The sequence below is a fragment of the Physcomitrium patens genome, chromosome 17, assembly GCF_059467195.1.
Source record: "Physcomitrium patens ecotype Gransden chromosome 17, ASM5946719v1, whole genome shotgun sequence".
Lineage (NCBI taxonomy): Eukaryota > Viridiplantae > Streptophyta > Bryopsida > Funariales > Funariaceae > Physcomitrium > Physcomitrium patens.
Genome location: NC_143426.1, coordinates 682,215 through 708,820, shown reverse-complemented (window position 1 = coordinate 708,820; position 26,606 = coordinate 682,215). Strand labels below are relative to the sequence as shown.

The 26,606-nt window shown below is 34.3% G+C and overlaps 2 protein-coding genes across 3 annotated transcripts; both read left to right on the top strand.

Moving 5' to 3' along the window:
- Window positions 1-5,705, top strand: LOC112294736 (uncharacterized). Of its 2 annotated transcripts, XM_024545507.2 has the most exons (11): window positions 15-746; window positions 1,190-1,330; window positions 1,439-1,501; window positions 1,656-1,784; window positions 1,981-2,085; window positions 2,304-2,407; window positions 3,258-3,657; window positions 3,794-4,126; window positions 4,493-4,656; window positions 4,832-4,926; window positions 5,095-5,705. In XM_024545507.2, the coding sequence occupies exons 1-11, from the start codon at window positions 641-643 to the stop codon at window positions 5,267-5,269; spliced, it is 1,815 nt and encodes a 604-aa protein (XP_024401275.1). In that variant the 5' UTR covers window positions 15-640; the 3' UTR covers window positions 5,270-5,705. The 2 variants fall into 2 exon arrangements, with proteins under 2 accessions (XP_024401274.1, XP_024401275.1); XM_024545506.2 differs by having other exon boundaries at window positions 1-746; window positions 1,190-1,501.
- A 15,533-nt stretch (window positions 5,706-21,238) lies between these two features.
- Window positions 21,239-26,400, top strand: LOC112294598 (oxysterol-binding protein-related protein 3A). The gene is made up of 10 exons (XM_024545237.3): window positions 21,239-21,741; window positions 22,848-22,941; window positions 23,129-23,245; window positions 23,609-23,681; window positions 23,815-23,933; window positions 24,082-24,203; window positions 24,529-24,705; window positions 24,900-25,044; window positions 25,338-25,516; window positions 25,772-26,400. Exons 1-10 carry the CDS (start codon window positions 21,650-21,652, stop codon window positions 26,070-26,072), a joined length of 1,419 nt encoding a protein of 472 aa, XP_024401005.1. The 5' UTR covers window positions 21,239-21,649; the 3' UTR covers window positions 26,073-26,400.
- Window positions 26,401-26,606: the final 206 nt, after the last annotated feature.

Below are 26,606 nucleotides of genomic sequence, written 5' to 3'. Positions count from 1 at the left end.
GGCAATCCTCCTCCTCCTCCTCGGTGCCCTTGTTGCGCCTGGTTTCGTCGTTTCTCTCACTCCTGCATCTGCTGGTGTTGGTGCTGCTGGTGTGGGTGCTGCTAGTGAGGGTGCTGCTAGTGAGGGTGCTGCTAGTGAGGGTGCTGCTGCTGCAGCATTTTTGATGTTCCAAATTCTCTTCTTCATGTGCTTGTCCAGCTTCACAGGACGGGACGTACTACACCAGGATCCTCCTCTCTGGGGCGCTGATTGGACTCCGGGCCCAGATCTTCCCTCCTCTGTGCGCCTGCTTGACCTAGCACCCCAATTGTGGGTGCCCCCTTGCGATGTAGTGTCTGTCTCCTCGAATAGTACCAGCCGTCCTATGGATTCACAGCTTCGGCAGTTTGTATCTCGTCCACTAGAGGAGGACTGCGGTGACCTTTAATCGTGCATATGGGATATTTTGGGTTGTGAAGATGTGGAGATCCCAAGCAGGACTGTTTTCGCAGGTTTCCTAGTGCTGCTGGTGATGGAGATGCCGAGCTCAGGATTGCGATTTTAGTGGACATCCCGTGACGTTGCACCACTGCTGATCGGAAGAGAGAACGGGGGCAGGGAAGGATTAAGGTGTGGATTGTTGGTCAGGTGTCTTGGGGTTATGTATCGGGCCGCTCCGTTGCAGCACGCTGCCGCAGGGTATCGTCCGCATGGCCAGGCTGGAATCTGGCTGGTCGTGGTTCTTCTCATCTCTTCGCTCTGGTTGGGTACGCTCTCTCATTCATGTATCCGAGCGAAAAGTGACGTGGGACTTTGAATTGGAGAGACCTTATTCTATTTGCTGAGTCCTCGAGAATGTGTTAAAGTACTGGTCTTGATGTTGACCTTCGGATTGAAAAAAAAGTAAAAATTAAAACTGTACTTGAAGATTAAGCAAGCGATCATTGTGTTGACTGCCTTGCCACTTTTTCCTGTTTCTCTAAGGACCACTTCGGGGTACTTCACGCTTAGGATGTGCAATCCCCTGGTGCGTCTACCGAAGATGTTTTTTCATATTTTTGAATGCTCGTTGATCCTAGTTAATATTGCTTCACATATTAGTCCAGTATAATGACAATTTGAAGTTATCCCTGTCGCGCTTCGTAGTTTGCTGAATTCACAATAGGTGTTGACAAGGCCATGTATTAATATGATTTTCTGATGGTTGCAGAATGCAATGCCAAGAAGCCTTTAAAACTACTGTTAGGAACTGATCAGGTTCTGAAGAATGTGACTTTGCCAGTACAGAATGTTTGTCTAAAGAGCATCGTCCGTCAGAAGCAAATTGACTACTACAACATCGACGTTTCAGGTTGCTTTGAGGATCCTGACTTTGATTTCGATTACTTGGAGGTAGCGGCACGAATATATCAGACGTGTGATGACAGTCAGGAGTGGTCTGTGCTTGTGAATACTGAAGGGGAGCTGGTTCCAATTGAGGATGCGAGGGCTTCGAAAGATGGAACTTTCGTGGATTTCATAGGTTAGTCATTGATACATTTGGGATGCATTTCATTATGGGCAACTTATGTGTCCCTAGAGATTGTGCTGGACCGTGATGAATCTACTACTTGATGGACATGTTTTCACTTGATGTTAACTTAAGCTCGCATCATTTGCTCTTGTTTGCATTTCAGATGCGCAAAGTAAGGAATACTCTGGGCATTTGAGTATACCTCTACGTCAAAATGCTAGCCAACCCTGGATTGCCGGTTTTTACAGCAGCTGTGGTCCTCTACTGTATCATCTGAAGGCTTGGTGCTCAGGTACGACTATTCTGGCATGTCGAAGTTACATCGGGTGGCATGTAAAATAATAGCTAGAACTCTAGGAAACAGCTGCGTTTGGGCGATTTGCTCTGATGCAACTTGGAGCGTACTCCTGGAGTCCAAGAACAGAACATCCTTTTAGAACCATTGTACCTGATAATGAAGCTGATGTGGTTGTTGGAATTTGGTGCAGTGGGTAAAGATTGCAACTTAACTTGCAGTGCCCCTGAAAGAGGACCTTGCGTAAGCTTTGGGAACTGTCGATGCACTCAGGGCAGCGAAGGATATTGTGATTTAGGTTAGGGTTTCATTTCTAATCTTGTATCAATGTCATTATTTTAGCATGGCTCTGTGTTTGGTTATGTGTACATATGTATGGTTTCAATGCTTGGAAATATTGACCAACATTTATATTTTCAATTTCATGGGGTATGTTTGAACACGAGGTGCTTTTTGAGCTCGTATTTGACCCGCTTACGAATCTTTTCTGTATTATTTTGACTTTTTATTGTGCAGTCGTGGAAGATTTGCCAGGGAAGAAGGACGTGATAACAAGAAATGGGTTTTTCCACCTTAGCGACACAGTTAAGTCTGGGACGTGGATGTATTTCCGGTTTCAGGTAGGGTTATCCTCTCACACTCGGTATAGTTGCGTTTACGAACAATTATCATGCTCTACTTGCTTCTTGGTTAGGCGCTTGCTTCCTCTTAATGCAGAGTCAGAAAGTTCAATTTTTTTGTTATCTGAACGAAGTTAGTGTTACATTGTATCATATTGTTCTTTGTTCGCAAGGCATACTTATCTGCGCTCAATGGGGACGAATTACACACTTTTCGAATTTGTATTAATAGCAGTAGTAGTGCGCATGTCTGTGTAGAGAAATTAACGGGCTTTAATCATGTACATCCTGCACCCTGAACTGGAACTCTGGGTCTCAGGGTACTTAGAATGGACTTAGAAAGGTGAGGGTAGAAGTATGCTTGCTCCCTCAACTGATATTAGGTTACTGGTAAATGACACAGTTTAGTTATTTATCAAGGACAAGGGAAATACTTGGTATCCTGAACATCCACATGGCATACATCAATGAAGAATTAGTTAGGGGCTGTGAACAAATGTCGAAATTGATAGTCAATAGATCTTTTAATCATTTGAGCTCTTAGATGTTGGGTCTCGGAACCTCAATGCCCAAGCGTTTGAGCATAACTTAGACTTGGGCGGTGGGGGTGCCTGGACAGCTCCTTCTCAGGTAGACTTCATCTAAATGAATTTTTTGGGGAATCTTCAAGGTGGACATGCGTAAAGCCACTAATCTCCCGAAGCAGTTTTCACCTGGAGCTTCCTGGTTGCAAGTACTACGTTTGTTCAATTCTTCAATGAGGGATTCTGGTAATGGGTCTGGCAATGTATATTACGTGAACATCTCTATTTATGTGTTATTGATTAGGCATCAAAATTATCGTACGCAGACAACAAGTAACGCCAGTCGCTCATTGGTAGAGCTGGACAGAGCGTATGGTGATGTGATTCTTTTTGTGAAACCTCAAGACAATGAAAGCGATGACCCATTGATGGAGTCATTGCCAATTGAACGGGATGCACTGAATTATGCTGATCTTCCGAGCTATCAAAACCGACTGAGCCATCACTATCTTTTTGTAAATGGTTCTGGAAAATTTTATATTGGAGTGTACAATTCAGATACATGTGTCGAAGAAGACTCGATCTTCAATTTGACTGTGACTATATCCACTCCAAACGATCCAGTTAACTTGTGCCCCTTGAACTGTTCATATCCCCAAGGACATTGCGTGAAAGATAATGTGTGTAGTTGTGAAGTTGGTTACGGGGGAACCTACTGTGCGTCATGTGAGTGTTTAAAGCTCATCTCCTTTTCGGTCGTTCTTTGCAAGTTGCCCTGTAGATTGTACGTCATCTTTCTATCTGGATAGTTGTATTCGAATGGCATTGGTTGCTGATATAGTGTTCATTGTTTGATTTGCAGTGCTTTGGCAAGCTGCTGCACTCCAGGCATATAGTGGTCAACTCTTACCTGGAGAGTGGGCTTACATCAATATGACTATTAATCAGGTGTCGGACGATCGGAATGTTTCCGTCTACTTCAGCTCGACAGGACATTCTATTCTATTGGCTCAGCAAAGTCGTTATCCAACATTAAAAGATTTTTATTTCAAGTTCACCAATTCTACTTTGGATGCCACACCTTCTGGTACATATGAGGTCAGTGGAGATTCTCTGAGAGGTGGACTGATCCTTGCAGTCTTCAATATCGATTACAAGCACAGAGGAGTATCTGAATTCGAAATCGTCTTGTTAGGTAAGTTCCAAAGAAGCAGAACAATTATTGTCAATGTTGCGTACTATCAATGGGCCCAAGTTTTATGGTATGCCTAACCGATTTGACATTATCTCTTCCTTGTCTGCTATTATTATGTATTTGCTCATGATGAGTAATGATTTTATGTCGTGCATATGTTTAACATGCCCTCAAACTTGTAGGTGTAGTACTCAAACTCATATCAGTACGAACCTAATAGAATTGCAACTTTATGAACTTGAGGGTAATAGAGTGTGCGATGTGATTGGTTCTGGAATAAATACTGTTTTGTTTTTGAAATAAGCCGCAACTTTGTAACATACCCTGACTAATCGATTTGATTGCGGCTTCGTTGGTCTTGTCTAGGCACGCGGAAAGGACTGGGCATATGGATAATCATCCTTGCGGCTCTGGGAAGTTCAATAATCTTACTCACAATAATAGCAGCTGTCAGACATTTTCTGCAGATGCGAGGACAAATTGTTGCCGAATTAGGTCGGATGGATTTTGAGGCTACAGCACAGGATACGGTATGTCTCCCATACCAGTAATCACTTGAATTTTGGTTTTGTGTCTGGATTGTCACACACTTCTGTGAAAACTAATTTTTACACTGATGTATGAAAAAAATTCTTTGCTATTATGAAAAATATTACCATATTCTTGTTCTCGAACTTTGTTTGAACATTGCGTTAAATGCGACAGGAAACGTCGGAAAAGCGTGTTCAGGATAGAGTGCTGATAAGCACGTTACCATTGATAGCTTACCAGCAAGGAATGTTACCCAAGGAGGACTCTGGGTACGTCTCAAATTGCATCTAGAATAATTTTCTGTGTGTTCTGGGTGCAGCGACTGCTGGGTTGTGCTCTCATGGTACTTAGTCATTTTAATTATCGTGTAAAAGAATCTCGGTGTTGGCTTTATATATTATGTTTATTCATGTGGGATGATCCGAAATTGTTTGCAGGTGCTCGATATGTTTAAGCAGCTATAGCATTGAGGAGATTGTGTGTAGGTTACCTGGCTGTAATCATATCTTTCATATACGATGTCTTGAAAACTGGTTCCAGACTGATGATAGCTGCCCTTTGTGCCGGGTGCCTGTGAGCAACTCGTCTCCTGAGTCAGAGATTAGGCCATAGTAACGACCTGTAATATCTGACGATTTACTTGGGATGGCCTCATACGACCAAACTCCGTTCAACAGTTTAGTTCAAAACATGAAGCCTCAAAGAAAAACCTACTGAGATCTATGTGCCAAAGGATAATCAACCATTTTTTTGGTGAACGCAATTCTCTTGGTTCAGGAGACTACTTTAATTTGGAGAATTTCTGACTCTCTTTCTGATTTGTGTACCAATCAAAATGAACTTCAGGAAGGCAACTTGTCTTTTGTCTCCAAGTTCCAGCTCTTGTCAATTTTCCCGGACATTACAAGGTAAATTGTATGTACTATAACAATGCGAGTTAACATTGGGGAGCTTGAGTTTGCAGTTTGCACCAGCTCATAAATTGTCACTCTTGTATCTTTCTCATGAATATGAGGAATTAAGGAAGTAAAGTTCAACTTCTGTGCCACTTATGTGTTTGTCACGTGTTTGACGTTACAATTCCAAGAGCAAGTCATCAAAGTTAACATGTTCTTGTACAAATAATCTGAACTAGTAATTATCTAAATTTCAATTAGTTTTAGTGTTCCATATTACTCATTTTTTTAATAATATTTGACATTCATCAATAGTCTGCGTTTATACTTAAAGAATGAGACCTGAAATTTCAACATTTGTTACAATCTATTGTGCATAAAATGGTACACTTACCTATTTGGAGATTTTAGCATTACAATGGTTGTTATTTTCTGAATCCTTCTGAGAGCGATTCTTTAATTATCCAAGTTTCCAAGCTAGAAAGGTATCATGTATTATCTGAGGGACAATGAATTGGTGTATTGGTTTTATTGTACTCTCTAATTTGAAAAGAGAGTTAAAACACTATCAGTAATTAGTAGTTGAATTAGAGTACCTTTTTTATTTGTGTATCATCTAAGTCATCCTCATTGTTAGCAACTATATATGTTTTGTTCAATATCCATATAATTATTTCTTCATTGCATTGTTTATTACTCTATCATAAAAATAAATAAATAAATAAATAGATTTATATTTCTTTTAATACAAGTATTACTTTTGTTAAAATAATTAATCATCGAATATAATTTATTGTCTTAAAAATTTGATATGAAAGTAAATAGACATAAATATATATTTAAAAAAATAGATAACATGTATTAAAAATATGATTAAAATATTTCAAAAATTATATATTATATTTCTACATTTCAAAAAATGATGAAATTTAACATATCTTTTATATGATTTATTATTATTGCAATAAAAATAAAATAAAACCTAATTTAATCAAAAAGATATCTTGTATATTAAAAAACAATGGTGTTTATTTATGTTCATCTATCCAAATCATCATTTGTCATTTACGTGTTTATTTAACTATTTATCCATATGGGCAATAATTCAAATCATTTGTTAACTACTCTTACTTTTATTTTTTTGTTGAATACATCTTTGACTTTTTTTTATGGATCTCTTGTTTTGGCTTAAAATTTGCAATAAAAACCTATATTCATACAACTTGTAGAAGAACCACCATGTAATTCCAATTTGCCTATACCAAAACTTTGTAAACTTGAAGTAGACCAATACTTCAAGAACTACGAGCTTATAAAAGAATTTCTAGGTTTAGAACACTTGTGAAAGAGTCTATATGTATATGCAAGAGTTGTTTGCAACCCCTTTCATGACCTAACAAATCTTTTGGATACTTTCTCTATAAGTTATGATATATGCAAAAAATTGTTATTGTAATTCTACAATTTTCTTTCAGTTGACTTAGTAGATGGATACATAATAGGTGTTTAATTGGGCAATTCCATTACTCTTTCTTAGAATCCAATGATTGATTACAATTATGAAACAACATTAAACGTACACATTTAATGTAGATAATGAAATCATATTATGATTGTGCTTCTATAAAAGCCTTTTCACACATGATGTAAAAATAAATATCTTTTTTTTATTATTAAGATTTGATAGTTGGTTATACTTAGTCTTATAGTGACATTAATATGTACACAAATATAAATAACAATATTATATTAAGGTTGTGTATTCATGAAATCTTTATAACATCAATAATAACTTTGAAGATATCATATTGAGAATGTTGTTATGAAAGACTAATATTCTATGTGAAAGAATTAAAATACTTTATTCTAATTTATATTGATTTATAGAATTTAATTAGTTCTTAAATCAAGATATTATAACTTTTAATTTGATGGCCATTAAAAATAAAAATAAAAATAAAAATCTAATAATATAATATAAAATAATTAAAGATGCTCTAATTTTTTTAATTTATAAGAAGATGACGATGTTAATGAAAGTTACTTAATTTGAGTTATAAAACATGTTTGATGATGATAATGAAATAAATAACTAAATAAATAAATAATTTAATATTTTTAACACTATATTAAATAATAATTGATTAATAAATTTTTTGAAGTTTATGTCAAGGATATAAATCATAATAATAAATTAAATAATTAATATATTATTATTATAATAATAAATAAAAATTAAAAAATTAAAAAAAGATATAGGATAAAAATTAAAATAACTATTATCAAATATAAAGAAAATAGAGATGCTTGAGCTAAGACAAGAACACACAAAATATTGACAAGAGTAAGGCATGCCTTTCTCTTACTTCTATATATATTACTGTCAAAGACATGAACCTAAAAGAACCAAAAGAACAATACATTCTTATGTCATTCGAAAAGACTAGAAAATCACTCAAAGATTATATAATATTAAACTAAAATGGCTATTGCTAAAGATAAGAAGACTAAAAAGTCTTGAAACAAGCCTAAAAGCTAAAAAAGCATTGATAAGAGTGAAGAACGCTTTACTCTTACTTCCATATATATTATCTAATTAGGATCTACTTAGCAATATTCTATATGACTTCTAATATGTGTTGACTTTGCAAGACATATATGATAACTTATAAGACAAGTTTTTAATATTTGTGCCACAAAGTTAGCTTGTTTTACAAGCTACCAGCATGTGTGATATGTAATTAACTTATCAACAAAGTTTTTAATCTATCAAAGAACTACAAATACATATAAAGTCAAAACTACAACTATAAAGCTTTTAAAAAGCTATTTTAAAAGATACTATAAAATTAACATATTTTTATCTCATTCTACATAATTATATTGATAATTATTGAAATATATATATATATATATATATATATATATATATATATAAGACATTATCCTCCTTTCTAAGATCAAGTTTCATAAGGAGCAGTCATCATCTTTCATGAATCTTGCTATTCTTCATCATAGTTTTGATTGATGTTGTCAATAAAAAGCTTCGATTCTCTTTCTTGCATTTGCAAAAAAATTTGTTGGCTTCCATGTGCATTTACTAGTATCATATCTACATTAATGAATAAGATATTCTAACTTATTTTAGTGCCACCTTGAATCTAAGATTTTTTCTAAGTCAAACTCTTGTTTATTAATTACTTCTATAATATAAAGTGACATTTGTCTTCTTCTCGAGATATTAACTGTCTTATATGGCTCAAGAAGAGATACATGGAATATAGGATGGAACTTCATTGAGTCTAGTAAATGTAATCAATTAGTAATAGGATTGACTTGTTCTTAAATAGGAAAAGATCTATACCTACAATAGTCCAACTTGTTATAAGGGTAGCTAATCTTCATTTTACAATAAAATAATCATACTTTATTATCTATGTAGAATTGAACTTGTTCTTTGCAATAGGCATTCGCATTGGACTTTTGTTAATCATGAGCTTCTTTTAAATATGTCTTTATTGTTGTATGTAGCTCTGATAAATGATTTATCAACTCTTCTACTGCAGGATTATCAACTATTAAAAAATCAAATATATGAAATCATAGATGATAACTATAATTGACAAATAAAGGTATTTATTATATAGAAGAATGTATCAACTTATTGTACACAAACTCTACCAATAGCAAAAGAGTTGTTCAATTAACTTGATGGTAATTGATGGTAGACCTCAAATACTATTCCAAAACTTAATTCATCTATTCTATTTGTCTATTAGTATGAAGATGAAAGACCAAAGATAATTTCATATCTATCTTGAATATCTTAAAAAAGGTTTTCTAAAATTGTAATACAAATTGTGTCCCTTTATTTAATATAATATCCTTTGATAATCCATCATAGTAATAGATATTGTCAAGAAAAAGCTTAGCTATTTTTTCACCAATAATAGATTTTATACATGATACAAAATAAACCATTTTGGTAAAGCAGTCTATGATGAAAAATATAAAATCATATGAACTTTAATTTAGAAGATCCATAATAAAATTCATAGAAACAATAAATTATGATTGTTTTGATTTAGGGAATGGTTGAAGAAGTCCATAGGATTGATGAAGAGAAATTTTTGACTTTAAATAAATGTCACATATTATACAAAGTCTTTCACAACCTTCTATATTTGTAGCTACTAAAAATCTTTAGGTATAAGTTCTAAAGTCTTGTTGTATCCAAAATGTCTTATTGCTTGAAAATTGTGACATGCTTGAAGAACATGTAAACATACTTCTCTTTTTGGAAGATATATACAACCTTCAAAATATAGTAGATTTTTTTTGAAATCAAATTTAAAAGTATCATGAGACTTAGAAGAAGTATTTTTGATATCATAAATAAGAAGTTCAAAAGGCATACTTAATTGAATTTTCTTGACAAAGGTTAAATCAATAGTTAATATTGTTTTTATTACTCAAAATAAAATTACTTAAGTTTGAAGATGATAATTCTTTATTGTTCAATAGATGCTTTATAAGTCCAAAAATCATGACATTATATTTAAAATGTCCATACTTAATTCAAATAGAAGTCTTTTATTCATCTCATTCTTTGATGTGGACTAGATTGTATGCTCATATAAATCTATTTTTGCATAAATCTTTGTTTAATTGAATTGAACAAGAATTTATGAAATTAGAGATAGGAGATACATATCTTTAATGGCGATTATATTAAATCCTCGATAATCTATGCATATTAGCAAAAATTCATCTTTTTTCTTCACAAATAAGATAGGAGCTTTTGTTGGAGATTTTATATGGTGAATGAATTTTTTAGACAAGTTCTCGTCAATACACTCCTTTAGTAGCCAACTCATTTTATAATAAATTTCAGATTGATCCAAATGGTGGTTGAGTTCCTTCTTTCAAATCAATTGAATAATCACAAGGTCAATACTCTAAACAAATATTTACATTCTGCTTTAAAAAACATCCTAAAAATCTTGATATTAGCTAAAAGTACCACTTGATATCTTATCATCATCAAAAATGGATATAGCGTATATAGCAAAAGATGATCTTTCTTTTGTTATATGGATAAAAGCTTTCATACCTACTAATAAGGATTTGAATGTACTACTTAATTAACAAAATTTTGGATCAAATTACAAGAAAAGTTAAAGTTTCAAAAAATCTAATCTATTTGAGGATTATACTTTCTTAACTACAATAATTCAATCAATAAAACAATCAAGTTGAAAAGAGATCTTATCACATTAAATATTATTATATTATTATGATGTTTAATTATTATATTTAAAGAAATATTTTTATGGATAATATCAGTCACGGATATATGCATATAAGCTAGTAATTACATGTATAAATAGATAGAAGTAAGTAAAAATAAGTAAAAGTAAGTTAATTCTATAATATTTGCTATGATAGCTTCTTAGAAGCTTAATAGATGCTGCTTTGACTTTACAGGTGTCTTTAATTGACTTTTTGGATTAGAAACGTGATCAATAAGTTATTCATATACCACACATGTTGTTAGCTTAAAGATTAAGCTAACTATATTGTCCACACGTAGAAAAACTTACCTTGTAAGTCAAAGCATGTGTCCTACAAAGTCAACACATATTGGAGGTCCTATAGAACATCGCCACGTAGCCCCTAGTTAGATAGTATATATAGAGACAAGAGCGAAGCCTTCTTCACTCTTCTCAACTCTTTTCTTATTTCCAATCTAGTTTCAAGGGTCTCTAGTTTTCTTGGCTTTTGACAATAGCCATTCTAGTTTCTTTCTTAATATACATATCAAGTTATTTCTATTTTGTCATCTTTCTTTAAAAGAAGTCTCACTTGTTCATTTGTTTTTATCATGTTCTTGTCCTTGATAGATTGACAAGAGTACACTTATAATATCAAAGCTTTGGTCTAATCTTGATTAGGAATGGATTACCCCTTTCTCTTGATAAGACATAAGCATATTAGAAGTTGCGGATTACCTTCTTTTAAACTGATATTGTTGTTAGTATTTTCTTTGTTCTTTAGTCCTCTCTTCTATTTGTCTTGAGTGATATTAGACATCTTCTCTTTTCTAAGTGTTATCATGGCAAAACTTACTGAAATAAAGAAAGCAATGGCACAAATGCAAGAGCAATTGAAGGAGTTAATGCTTGCGATGCATCAACTCAATTTACCACCACAAGGAGCAACAAGATTGGCAAGAAGTGAAGATATAGAAATGATTGGAGTTGCCTCAACATCTGCACTAAATCATGTTCCTTCTCCAACGATGGAACGCCCTTGTAGTGTTAAAGAACCAAGAATTATCCTACTTATGAAGTTTAATAGTACTAGATCAAAGTGTAGATGATTTATCAATTAAGTACAACTTGTGATTGAACTTCAATTCCAAAGCTATCCAACTCCATGATCGCAAGTTAGATTCATTAGTAAGCTTCTTTTAGGTTCAGCATTATAATGGTTTTTATCTTTTCTTGAATGACAAGATCCAATATTAGATAATCTAGAGGCTTTTTTGGTGGAGTTTTGATCCATGCATGGAAAACATGATGCAATTTCTGTTGCAACCAATAAGATCCATATTTTATGACAAGGCAATCGATTAGTAATGTTGTATGCTTCGCAATTTTGACAACTTGCAACTGATATCAAGTAGAATGATGATGCACTTGTTAGCCAATTTCTCTACGGATTACAATATGAGGTAAAAAAATTAATGCTCAACTTACCTGATCCTCAAACATTGAGTCAAGCAATTGACTTTGTTGTGAAATGCGACAATTATTTTTTTGAATTTTGATCTGAGAGCCGTACAAGTGGACCTCAACGTTACTATAATTCAATGGCAACACCAACATCTCTTCAACACATACATTTAGAAGTAGAGGATATGCAAATTGATGCAGTACGTTTCAAACCTCTTACTAAATAAAAAAAGACTCATCGTCATTAAGAAGAATTGAGCTTATATTGTGGAAAATCTAAGCACACTGCTTAACATTGCCCAAAGAAGCAACACAACCATAAAATGGAGAGTACGACGATCAAAGAAGATGGCATGTTAAAAAACAAATTTGTCCAGCTATAATAGGAATCATGCGGTTGGAACCTTGTACAACGCCTAAAGAAGGTCCTATCTTCTCCTCAAAATCCTCTCCATGTTTTACGATAAATATTATTCTAGGACCTAAACATCACAAAGCCTCTGCCTTGCTAGATTCAGGAGACTCGGCATGTTTCTTAGATGAAGAATTTACTAAAAGACATAGCATATTTTTAATGAAGAAAATTAAACATGTTCAAATAGAAGTCATAGATGGTCGTCTGTTGTCTTCAAGAGATGTTACTCATAAAATCCTTCCTACAAAAATAGCAACTAATAGTCATAGTAGCTTTGTAATATTTAATATCATTAAATCTCCTTCTAATCTAATCATTTTAGGTCTATCATGGCTAGAAAAATATAACACTAAAATAGATTAGACTTCTCGTAGTCTTGACTTTTCTGAAAGTATAACTTAGAGCATATTTAATCAAGTAGAAAGTCATAAGTCTGGTATAATTAAACCTATATTTGTAGGTGCAAGAGCTTTCTTGAATGCTGCAAAAGAAAGATCATCTTGTGTTATTTATGCCACACCTATTTCTACTGGTGAAAAGACTTCAAGTGGAATTTCAAGCTAATATCAAGATTTTTAAGATGTATTTGAGAAGAATAATGTAGATATTCTTCCAAAATATCATTCCTATGACTGCTTAATTGACCTTCAAGAAAGAGTACAACCGCCATTTGGACCAATCTACAATTTATCTCAAAATAAGTTGGCAAAACTTAAGGAGTATATTGAAGAAAATTTGGCCTAGAACTTCATACACCATTCTAAATCTCTAGCAGGAGCTCTAATTTTATTTGGGAAGAAAAAAGACAAATCATTGTGGATGTGTGTTGATTATCAAGGACTCAACAAAATCACTATTAAAAATAAGTATCCACTACCATTGATATCTAGACTCTTTGATGAGTTGAATAAAGCTAAGATCTATATAAAATAGATCTACGAGAAGCATACAATCTCATACGCATCAAAGAAGAAGATAAATGGAAGACTACATTTTGAACAAGGTTTGGACATTTTGAATACAACGTCATACCTTTTGGACTTACAAATGCACCAACAGCATTCCAACATCTAATGAATGATGTCTTTTGAGAGTTTTTAGATGATTTTATTGTTTGTTATCTAGACGATATCTTAATCTATTCTAAGAACATAGAAGAACATAAACTTCATGTTCGTCATGTATTATAAAAACTAAGAGATGCGGGACTCTATGCCAAGATGGAAAAGTGTGTATTTCACACTACTCAAGTTGACTTCTCAGGATACATCATTTCAAATGATGGACTTATGATGGATCCTAAGAAAGTTCAAATTGTTATAGATTGGAAGACCCCAAAAACGGTAAGAGATGTCCAATGTTTTTTAGGAATTGCCAACTACTATCGGATCTTCATCAAAGACTTCTCTCAAGTTGCAGCTCCACTTACATGTTTGACTTGTAAAGATAAACTTCAATGGAATCAAGAAGTCGAAGTAGCATTTGAAGCTGTAAAGACAATCTTTGTTTCTACACCAATCTTGTATCACATCAATTTTTTTAAGCCATTTTTTATGGAAACAAACGCATCAGACTTTGCTTTAGGTGTCATATTGTCATAAATGGAAAAAAATGATAAACTTCATCCAATAGCTTTTCATTCTAAAAAATTTTCAACAATCAAGATCAACTACGAGATTCACGACAAAGAACTTCTTGCAATCGTGGATTTGTTTCAAGAACGGCGCCATTATCTAGAAGGTGCTTTTAACCCAGTCACAGAGTATACAAATCACAAGAACCTTAAATATTTTATGTCAGCACGTGTTTTGAATTGTCGCCAAGCCCATTGGAGTATATCTTTATCAAGATTCGAATTCAAGATCACTTATTGATAAGAAAAACAACAAGGTTTGTCAAATGCACTTTCTAGATTATCTTATCTTGCATCAAAGGAAGAAAATACTACTTTCGATCAACAATGGATAATTCTCTTAAAGCCAAAGCATCTTCATCTTCGAGCAATGAAATCAATACTAACTATTGATTCAACTTTCATTAAGTAAGTTCAATCAAGTATATCTTCTGATATTCTTATTCGTGATATTAAGAGAAATCCTTCAAAGTTTGATGATACTTCAAAGTTTGAATTCAAGAAAAATCTACTATATTTTGAGGGACGCCTATATGTTCCGGAAGATGAAGCTCAATTCTGTGTTGTTCAAGCTCATCATGACTTTCCAACAGCATGATATTTTGGGTACAATAAAACTTTGGAATTAATATCCATGGACTTTTGGTGGCCCCAAATGTGGAAAGCAGTCAAAGATTTTGTACAATCTTGTGATGTTTGCTCAAGATGAAAAACTCCTCGTCATCGACCTTACGAACTTCTTCAGCCATTATCCATTCTAAAACAACCATGGTCTTCTATTTCTATGGATTTCATCATGGATCTTCCAATCTCAGGTTCTTATGACTCTATATTCGTGATAGTAGATCGTTTTACCAAGATGGTACATTTTGTACCATGTACAAATTCTATCATAGGTGTAGAAATAGCTAAGCTCTTTTTTGACAATTTCTATCGCTATCATGGATTATCCAAGGATATTATATTAGATAGGAGAACTCAATTTGTATCAAGATTTTGGTGGATTCTTTTCAAGATTTTAAAAGTGGATATTAAACTATCTTTGGCATTCCATCCTCAAAATGATGGACAAATAACGCATGTTAATCAAGTTTTGGAGTAGTATTTAAGATGTACCATTAACTACCAACGAGATGATTGGACAACTTTTTTGTCACTGGTAGAGTTTGCTTACAATAGCACAATACATTCTTCTATAAAACAAACACCTTTCTTTGCTAATTATGATTATCATCCACGACTTGATACTTTTGATTTTTCAAAAGTTGATAATCCTGCTGCGAAAGATTTGACAATTCATTTATCAAAGCTACATGCAATGATAAAGACACAGTTAAAAGAAGCTAAAGAACAACAAAAGGTTAATGCGAATGTCTATCAAAAGGAAAAATCACCATTCCACATAGGTGATAAGGTATGGTTACTTCATCGTAATATCAAGACCACTCGTCCTTGTAACAAGTTGGAGTATCAAAGGCTCGGACCATTTTTTATTTCTACACAAATCAATCCAGTTGCATATCATTTATACCTATCGGAGTCAATGAAAATCCATCCAATATTCCACATATCTCTTTTTGAACCATACAAGACAGTGGACATACCAAGAAGAAGACAAGATCTACCTCCTCCTATAGAAGTGGACAATAATGAAGAGTTTGAAGTGGAAGAAGTCTTAGATTCAAGGCAACGCCAAAATAAATTAGAATATCTTGTCCATTGGTGCGGATATGATATTAATGAATGCACATGGGAGCCAGTAAAGAATCTTGCAAATGTAGCAAAGGTAGTAGAGGTTTTTCATCGACAACTTCTATCAAATCAAGATAAAAATCTTCCTTATAAAAGAAATAAGATCTAAGTAAGATAACATTCTACTTTCAATCCTTGTTTGTAGCTTCTTTGTAGTTGTGACATTGACGAAATGAAGAACTAACAACTAGCAGATTTGACTCAAGAGCCTTCGTTTGTTGACTTGTCGGCCAAGACATTATGATTGTCACAACCTTCAAGACGATGCAATCGAGATGAAGATCTTCAAGAACAACATGTTCTTCCTTGAATAGATGGCGAAATACAATGTGTTTGATATCACGACCTTGGAAGGGGCTCCCGATGTTTAGTGATTTTAGTAGAGTTAGGAACAACTCCTGACGATGTTTTAAATGTTTTATTCGTAGGAAGTTATGAACGCCTCAACAACCATCAAATAATTGGGTGGTCTTTCCACCCTGATATGGGACACTATCGATGGTTGAGAGGCCCTATCAATCATCTTCGAAGAGAACAAAGATCAGAATATGTGGCCATTATAATTCGTAGCATCATACATTTCCTCAACATATGATGATCGCTCTTCATGAAAATCGTCCCTAAAAGGGGAGGATACTGTCATGGACATATGCATGTAAGCTAGTAATTACATGTATAAATAGGTAGAAGTAAGTAAAAATAGATAAAAGTAAGTTAATTCTATAATATTTACTATGGTAGCTTCCTAGAAGCTTCATAGATGCTGCTTTGACTTTATAGGTGTCTTTGATTGACTTTTTGGATTAGAATCGTGGTCAATAAGTTATCCATGTACCACACATGTTGTTAGCTTGAAGACCAAACTAACTATGTAGCCTACACATAGTAAAACTTGCCTAGTAAGTCAAAGCATATGTCCTATAAAGTCAATACATATTGGAGTTCCTATAGAATATGGCCACATAGCCTCTAGTTAGATAGTATATATAGAGACAAGAGTGAAGCCTTCTTCACTCTTCTCAACTCCTTTCTTGCTTCTAGTCTAGTTTCAAGAGTCTCTAGTTTTCTTGGCTTTTGGCAATAGCCATTCCAGTTTCTTTCTTAATATATATATCAAGTTATTTCTATTTTTTCATCTTTCTTTGAGAGAAGTCTCACTTTTTTATTTATTTTTATTATGTTCTTGTCCTTGACATTATCTCTAGAAGATAGCAAATGACAATCTATTTACATATACAGATTTAGTTTACTTAATTAATAATTTACTTGTTTTTTAATAAAATCTTTGTCTATAAAATAAGTTAAGGCTCTTAAATCTAATAAGATAAACACTTTGTGATTTTTGGATTCTAAATACGCATCTACTATAAAACAAGATGAAAGGTTTGAAGAGAGAATATGACCTTTACTAGATATTGCACATGATTCCAACCACATAGTCTCTATTATAACTATAAAAAAAATCATTTTCTAATACATTGTCTTCTTTAGCAACTATGCTCTTCATTTTGTGATTGAATTGTTTTTTTAGATAATATTGAGCAGTGTGCTTATTTTTTCTACAATATAAGCGCAAACCCTCTTAACAACTATGAATCTTTTCTTACTTGATCAAATGTTTAAAATATACCATATCAATTTGCATAAGCTTTGGCTTGGACAAATAAGCTTCTAAAAATTTAGAAGGTATTGCCATAGCTTGATTTATTTCTCTCTAATCGAATCTTTGTTCTTAGTGCTTTTTAAATAGTTAATTATCACATATAATGGCTTGAAGAATAAATTTTTCTAATGAATCTACTCTCGACATTATCAATAATAAATCTTTCTTATTATCTTTTAATCTATATCAAAATTGATTCATAAGAGCTTTGTCATTCCAATCCATATCACAAGAAAGATTTTAGAATTCATCAACATATGTGGTGGTTAAATGTGATTTTTATTTTAGAAATACAATCTTGGTTTTTACTATTCTTTCTCCAAATGTAGCCATAAATACTTCTAAGAATGAATTCAAATTATAGAGAAGTACTAAATCATTTTTTTTTTATCAAAGGTATTAATGAAGAAAGAATGATCCCATAAAAAAATACTATGATGAATCCAACTTAAGTAAATCCATCAAAATATTGAGAATGATGTAATCTTAGATAGAGCTTTACTTATTCTAAAAATCCTCAAAACTTTGATCTTATTCTATCAAACTTCTTGGACATACTTATTCTTGCCTCTCTTATACTTGCAATAGCAAGACTTCTCAGATTTAGTTCTAAACTTGATCTACTTACTTCTCTTAATTATATAATTTCTTGATATAGACTTTGAATTTCATTGTTGACTTCTTTCATATATATAGAAATAGTACCTTTATGATTCATATTAGAAATATATGAATTTTCTACTCTTAAAGTATTGAGAAGTTCATGAAGATCTACAATAGTTGCAAATCTATTTTCACTTCTATTGAGAATAACATCTATAATCTTTTTTTCCATTCACAACTAAGATAAATTCAAAAAATTAAATTAAAAGAAGATAATCCACAATCTTTAATATCAAATAAAAATTACTACAAAGAAGAATAATCTATTTTCTTTAAGAAAAAATATTAGTATTAGAAAACTAAACTATTTTTTTGAAGGTGGATAGTTTACAATCTTCAAAACACAACAATAGAAGTGTTGTAATCCACTTACTTTTAAAATAAGACAAGAAAAATAAATTAGCAGTCTTATCAAATTATTAAAGACATGAACTTCAAAGTACTAAAAGATCAATATACTCTTGTGTCATTCAAAAAGAATAGAATATTATTTAAAGATGATATAGTATTAAATTAGAATAGCTATTACCAAAGATAAGAAGACTTGAAAGTGTTGAGACAAGACTAAAAACTATAAAGGCATGACAAGAGTGAAGAAGGCTTCACTCTTGTCTCTATATATACTATCTAGCTATGAGCTATGTCGCAATATTCTAGAGGACCTCTAATATGTATTGACTTTGCAAGACATGTATCTTAACTTACATAGCAAGTTTTTTCTATGTATGCCACATAATTAACTTCTTCCACAAGCTATCAACATGTGTGATATATAGTTAATTTGTTGACTAAGTTTCTAATCTACCAATCAACTACAAATACATGTAAGGTCAAAACCACATCTATAAAGCTTCTAAGAATCTACTTTAGAAGATATTATGAAATTAATTTATTTTTACCTACTTCTATCTAATCATATATGTAATTATTGGAATAAATATGTATGTCTGAAATAACTATTTAACTAAGAAACTATGTAATAATGTTCTTTAGATCATCTAATAAGTGTCAAACTTGAAAGATATGTGTCTAATTTAATAAGATAAGTTTCTTATATTTGTAACATGTGGCCAACTTATAAAACAAAAGACCAACTTGTGTATCACATGGCCTACTTGTTGGCTAGATTTTTAACCTATCAATCACTTACAATCACTTGTAAAATCAAATCAACATTTACAAAGTCTCTAAGAAGCTATCCTAGAAGCTATCATAGAAGCTATTATCATATTTATTTACTTTCACCTCTACTTAATTCATCTCATTATCTTAATTACTAATGCCAATATTGATGTCTATGATAGTGTATGATTATTGTATAATTTGTTACGTACTTATAATGAAATTATTCTAAAGTAGAAATTTTTAATTTAACATTACAAAATGATTATATCCAATAGATTTTTTTTAATTAAAGAATATTTTAATATATTATTTTAGATTTTATATATTTTTGATGATACTGAATATTAAAACTAGAGGCCTTATTTCATTCTTATTTTTTAAAAAATTTATCTTTTTTTTTATTTTTTTATGTATATACTAGTTTTAAAAAACTTCATTCTATAAGTAAATTGAAACTTTAATTTATAAATTAAGACTTGTGAGCAATTATAAATATTAAGAAACATTTTATATGGTAATAAAATCCTTTGATTTTTTTTGTTTCAAATATTTTAATTTATCAAAGTTTGAAAAATTATGATTATGAATGATATTTAGTTTTAAGAGAAATTACTTATTTTCTAATATGATATCATATTGCATTTCTTTTTCAAGATTTAAAAACATACAATCTTTTGAATAGCTATAAGATGAATTTATAAAACCATGTAATAAATATGCATAATAACTGGTATTTATTTTTTTAGATTTCTGTTTTATAATTTAATTTAATTTAATTTATTGCAAAAGTAAAATAATGTATTTATGAACACCGTTACTTGAAGTTTAATTGGCTCAAAGATTGATCATGTTTATTACCTGTGTTTTGTTGCTGTGGGCATAAAATAAATGTCTACACATATTGGAAACTGTATAACATTTAAACCATAGATTTATTTTTTTTTTACTGTTTTTTTCATGTATGTATGTGTATATATATATATATATATATATATATACAAACACAAATAAGATATTACAATTTTTGTAATGATAAAAAAAATTGAGTTTTAGACTTCAATCCATGCAATTTTCTTTTTAGATTATATGATTTTAATTATTTAACAATTTATTTAATTATTTAAATAATTATAATTAGTCAGAGCCATGTTAATTTATTTGATAGTATCCACACACTTTTTGTTACTGCAAATTAAAATTGTATTCACGTTAAATTCTTCCTTAATTGCAACAATCTTAGAATACAACTCCGTTTCATAGTAGTGACCTATTTGCAAACACACCTTTTTCATACCCTACACTAAATTGGGCTATATTGAGTTGTCACACAGGACAAGATGTACCTACCCTTGCAAAGCATCGAATATCCCCCTCCCCCTTTCCAGTCCAACACAGGAATCAGTTAGAAAGCTAAATGCAGAACGGAAGAAGATGAATGTGGATGAATAAAACCCAACCATAAATTTGTACCTTTCGATGACCCCCGGAGATTTCCGTCGAGCGTTCGTCGAACTTTCTGGTTCGGTCCATTTCAGGGTTAGAGTTGGTCGCCGGCATGGATAAGAACCGTGGAAGTTCAGTGGTAGGTGTCAGTGTCCAGTGGACGGTGATGGTGCTGCTTGGGTCGCAGGGAGAAATGCTTCGCTGTTCCAGCTTCTTTGTCGCCGTCGCACTCTGGGATTCCACTTTTCTCGGATCCAGTTCTCGCACGTCTCTGGAGCGATCTCTGTGTGTTTGGGTTGGGCTGCCCAGAGGCCGTCCCACTATTAGGCTGCTGGTGGAAGTAGCAGTGTGAGAGGCGAAGCAAAGCGCAGAAGGGACAACGCACTAGGGGTGCGTGGTAGGGCTTGTAGCGGGTGGAGACGAGGCCAGAGAGGAAGCTCGGATCTTGCACATGATTAGCAAGAAAGCTCCAGAGATTTGATACGGTATTGATGTTGTGAGATAGGTGTTTTGTGTCGCAAGGAAGACTCTGTTAGCATAGTCTTCGTCACCGTGTGGTTTTGAAGGTTTAGGGGTTGGCTTGCGGGAGCGGAGCGGGGTGGTTCAGGTGTAGCGGTCGTGTTCAGTGTTTAACTCTGTGGAGCTGCGAAAAATAGGTCTGAGCCATGAGCGCTCCGGCGAAAAAAGGGGGTTTCCTTTCCTCCCTCACCAGCACGTTCGCCAACTTTGGCAGCGGTGCGTACACCAAAGTTAACAGGTACCGCTTTCGAATTGGTTTTTGTTGCCTTGAGGTCTTGGGCATGGGTGTTTTGTATAAGTTTTCATGTTAAGGATTTTTATCCACCCTCCCTCCGGGAATTATATCCTTTCTGGGATAGCGGTATTCACGTTCTTGCGAAACACCCTGGTTTTTCATTTCAATCTGTCCTGTAGTTTCTCTTGGAAGTCCTCTATGATTGTCTTGTATGTGCTGCTCTGTGTCACTTGGGGTTAACCTTGGTGTCTTCCGTACGCATGGTGCTTACTTACATGCTGGCACAGCCATTTCAGGCGTCTATGGCTCCACATTTCATGTCCGATTTAGACGCTGGAATCTCCCTTACTTATGAGGATTCTCTCGTCTTTTATGACTCATTGTGATGTTCTCTTGGAGTTAGACGATGTCTGTTGAAACTATTTGTCAATGTCGTGCCGATCCCGGGAGTTTTCCTTTTAAGAAATTTATTTAAGTGCGCATGTCTGTTAGGTTTGATTAGTGTTTACAATGTCATAGCAATACCTTTTTTTTTTTTTTTTTCCGTCGTGTGCTCGTTATTTTATGTCATTTTATTATTAATTTACCTCATTTTGTTATTATCATTTTATAAATTTTGACTGGATTTCCTAGTCTCCATGTTTTTATAAAGAATTCTTAGCAGTTTGAGGCGCCACACTTTCGTCCTATGCCAGTGCTTGTGTTTCCGTTCTGGATCTATGTTTTACATGTCTGTGCTCATGTTAGTTTCTGTGAATTTTGGAGACGAGCATTCCGCTGTATTGGGGTCGAACTTCTTATCAACTGTTTTTCTTTCTAATTTTTGTATCAGAATGTTGAATATCCCTCCATGTTACGTTGGTTAAGAGTTGATAGAGAGCTTCTATTTTGCATCTTAATATCATCTTTATTTTGATGATGGTGCATGTTCAAGCTCATCACCACATTTGCAGAGGGTTTTGGGATTTGCGTCCAGGTTTTTCTGCATTTTGCTGATGCTCTGTCCTCTTGTGCATTCATTGTGGATTTAGTAGGATAATGAATCAACTATGTCATAAGGTTATCAAGGTTATCTTGTACGCCCTAAGTTCATCTGTTTCCTTGTGCAGTTTACTGGGACATGAGGGCTTGGAGGTAGTCAACCCTGAAGGAGGGCAGGAAGATGTTGAGGAAGAGGCGATCCGCGGCAGGTTCAAGCAAGAGGTGACCTTCATCTTCATGCCTTAAGCATCGAGATCAGTAATCATTTTTAATGTATGTTGTGGTGTGGCATTAGTGCCAATTTCGGCGAACTGGATTGGAATTAATTTAACTCCTCTTGAATTTTAATGTGAAAGAATCAGTACATCGGCTGCCTTACCGTTGGGTTTTTGTTATGTGGCAAGTGCAGGATAGAGAAAGTTATTGGAAAATGATGCACAAGTACATAGGTTCTGACATTACTTCAATGGTGACACTTCCAGTCATCATATTTGAGCCCATGACTACGCTTCAGAAGATGGCTGAGGTATTTTTTTACTTTTTTTGTGCGTGGCCGCAAAATATTTGGCTTTAATCTTTGAGTACAAAATGATTCTGCTATCCGTGATGTTGCAAATTCTGTATACTTCGCATTTTTAGCGAGCAGACTCTAAAATTCCTAGTTCATACCTTGAATTGAATAATCTGCTCACCGTACTACTTTCCCGTTCAATGCTCTCAAGTCCTATTGTCAGGGGGAATTCTTGTCTCTACCCGATCGTTGTGTTTTCCCACTCTAGGGATTAATTTTGTATTCTCGGCGGTTAACCCTTTTTCTGGATGGTTTCAAAGTTTCCTGCGATGTAGGTTCATTTCCTTCTAGTAATCTTGTGTGTGGAAATGTGGGTAGTTAATGGAGTACTCTCATCTTCTTGATTTGGCTGATCAATGTGAAGATCCTCACATGAAGATGGTTTACGCTTGTAAGTATCAACATGCTGTGTCTTGCAATAATTTTTTCTTACTTCTGTCAGGCTGTTTTATTTCATCATTTTTCGTGTAAGTGCAGTTCATAAGCACTTCGCTGGAGTAATAATGAGGTTCTTGTTTGTGCAGGCACTTGGGCAGTGTCAGTTTATCCCGCATATCAAAGGACATGGAAGCCTTTCAATCCTATTCTCGGGGAGACTTATGAAATGGTGAAGCATAATGGCATCACGTTTTTGGCTGAGCAGGTGAGCTTCGCTTTTTTCAAGTCGATATTTCCTTTATGTGATTTTGAAGTTCCATCAGGATTGCTTTTCGTCGTTGAGCTGCATCTGCACTCGCTAGGATTTATCCAGAACTGCTACGATCAGAATGTGGGTCTTTCATGTATGACAGGTGAGCCACCATCCGCCAATGAGTTCTGCTCATGCAGAGAATGAACATTTCTCTTACGACATCACATCAAAGTTGAGGACAAAGTTTCTTGGCAACTCTGTGGACATCTATCCTGTTGGAAGGCAAGTTATCTAGTGCATCCTGTGGAGTCATAGTGACCGCAAAGTTCCAATGAGCCGTTAAACAATTTGTGTTGAGTTTTATAATAGTGTTGGTTTAGTAAATGTCCCCTAAAAACTATGTTCAGATTTTCTGCATCGCTTCGATACTAGTTTTGGTAATATCCGAAATATGTTCTCAATTTAGAATGGCACCAATTAACGAAAGTATGTACAGCATCTGCACACTGTTGCCAACAAATGCTATATTTTCTTCTAGATCTATTTTTCTGGTCATACTGCAGATGCTTTTGTGCTCATTACTAGGCGAGTGTGGTGTTGTTCTCAGGACTCGGGTTCTTTTGAAAAAATCAAACATGGTTTTGGATTTGGTGCCTCCGCCGACCATAGTCCACAATCTTATATTTGGACGAACTTGGATCGACTCCCCTGGAGACATGGTGATGAGTAACCTTACCACTGGGGATAAGGTTATCCTATATTTCCAACCGTGTGGCTGGTTTGGGTATGTCCCTCTTTATGTTTTCACATTTCTGCAATATTTTCACTCTTACTACCTGTTCGATGCAGGAGATCAGCTGTGGACATTTACAATGATCAAATGGAATTGCATTATGTGCATTGCACTCGTGCTTTTGATTATGAGAGCCATTTTAGATAAAGACGTGCTAACCTTTTCTTCTACTTCTGCACTTGTAGAAAGGGACGCTACGAGGTTGATGGATATGTTTACAACAAAGATGAAGAGCCTAAAATACTGATTACTGGCAAGTGGAATTCATCGCTGAGTTGTCAGCCCTGTGATCTCGAAGGCGAACCCCTGGAGGGCACTGAACTTCAGGAAGTGAGTCATTTCAAACCTATATCTTATTCGTTCTCTGTTTTTTTTTAAATCCTTAATTTGCATCAGATTATCTCTGTAAAGTCGGTTTAGTTTTGTACTTCTAATCTTCAACGAGCCATCTGCCACTTCGTTCGTTATGAGTCCATGCCATAATCTTTCTCAGCAGAGGTTCTTTGAAATTCTTTGAAGTGTGTTTTCGAGCGTCGTGCATGTTGTCTCACTCGATACGCATTTCTTAAATAATCGTAGGTGGGATTCAGACACTTGCATTGTTTGATACTTCCTGGATGCAGGTGTGGAAATGTACTGAGCAACCCAAGGGTGATAAATTTCAGTACACCCATTTTGCCCATGTAATCAATAGCTTTGATACGGCTCCGCAAGGTCTTCTTCCTTCTGATTCTCGATTAAGGCCTGATCGTTATGCCTTGGAAATGGGTGATATGAGCAAAGCTGGCTCGGACAAAACAAGGTATTCATCAACACAATTTTTGTGTGTGTGGGGGGGGGGGGGCGGGTCGTTTTGTCTAGACTTGAATTACAAGGTATTTCCTACTTTTATTTGGTTCCAGGTCTTAGATGGTAGTTTGAAAGAGTTTCATACGTTCATTTTTGTAGGATGATGTGTGTTGAAACGTCTTTGTTAAGTGTTTTCAGCCTATCGACAAGAAAAATGCAAGGCGATCGAAACTTTTTGTATTTTTCTTCTAATCCTATTTACGTACAGTTTGGAGGAAAGGCAAAGGGCGGAGAAAAAACTTCGAGAATCAAAGAACGCGGAGTTTGCTCCTCGTTGGTTCAACTTGACTGGTGACAAAGCACCAACTCCTTGGGGCGATCTTGAAATATACGAGTACAATGGTAAATACAGTGAGCACCGGAAGCAGGAAGAGGCTAATGCAGCGGGGAAGACTGTGGATGTAGAACAGTTAAAAAAGATTCCTTTCAACCCCTGGCAGTTTGAGCAATCTGAAGGTCAGAGCGTGGCTTATGGGGGACAAGTCTTGCCTGTGTCTCAGTCATCTTAGGTCCTGTTTCCAGTTCACTCTGAATCTCTTACCTAGATATGATGCATTTACACACATATAGGCAGCTTATGAAACAAAAGTAGTTCTCCAAGAGAGATACCTTGTAACCTGATTGAATTAGACACTTCTACGCGTATGAGAGATTTGGGTCATGTATGACAGGAGATAGGGGATGTTGCATGACCACATTTGCTCTTCTGACGTCCATTTTGTTTGCAGCAAGATGGGCTCACTATTTTGTTTAGGTATATGGTGCTAGGTTTGCTCAAAGAATATTTCTTTCTCAAATGTTGAGAATTACAGCTGTAAAGATTTGTTTACCTGGCAACGTCTGTACATGACGAACTCTACCGAGCTCATTACCCCATTTTAACCCTGTTGTGACTATTGGATTCTACCCTATATGGGTCGATTTTATAATATGAAGCCATACTTAACTGTGGCCCATCCTAACACGTAATTTTGGTAGTTGCTGATTGAAGATCGACTTGAATGGGTCTGCCCATTCTGATGCAAGGTGACTACGATCCAAGA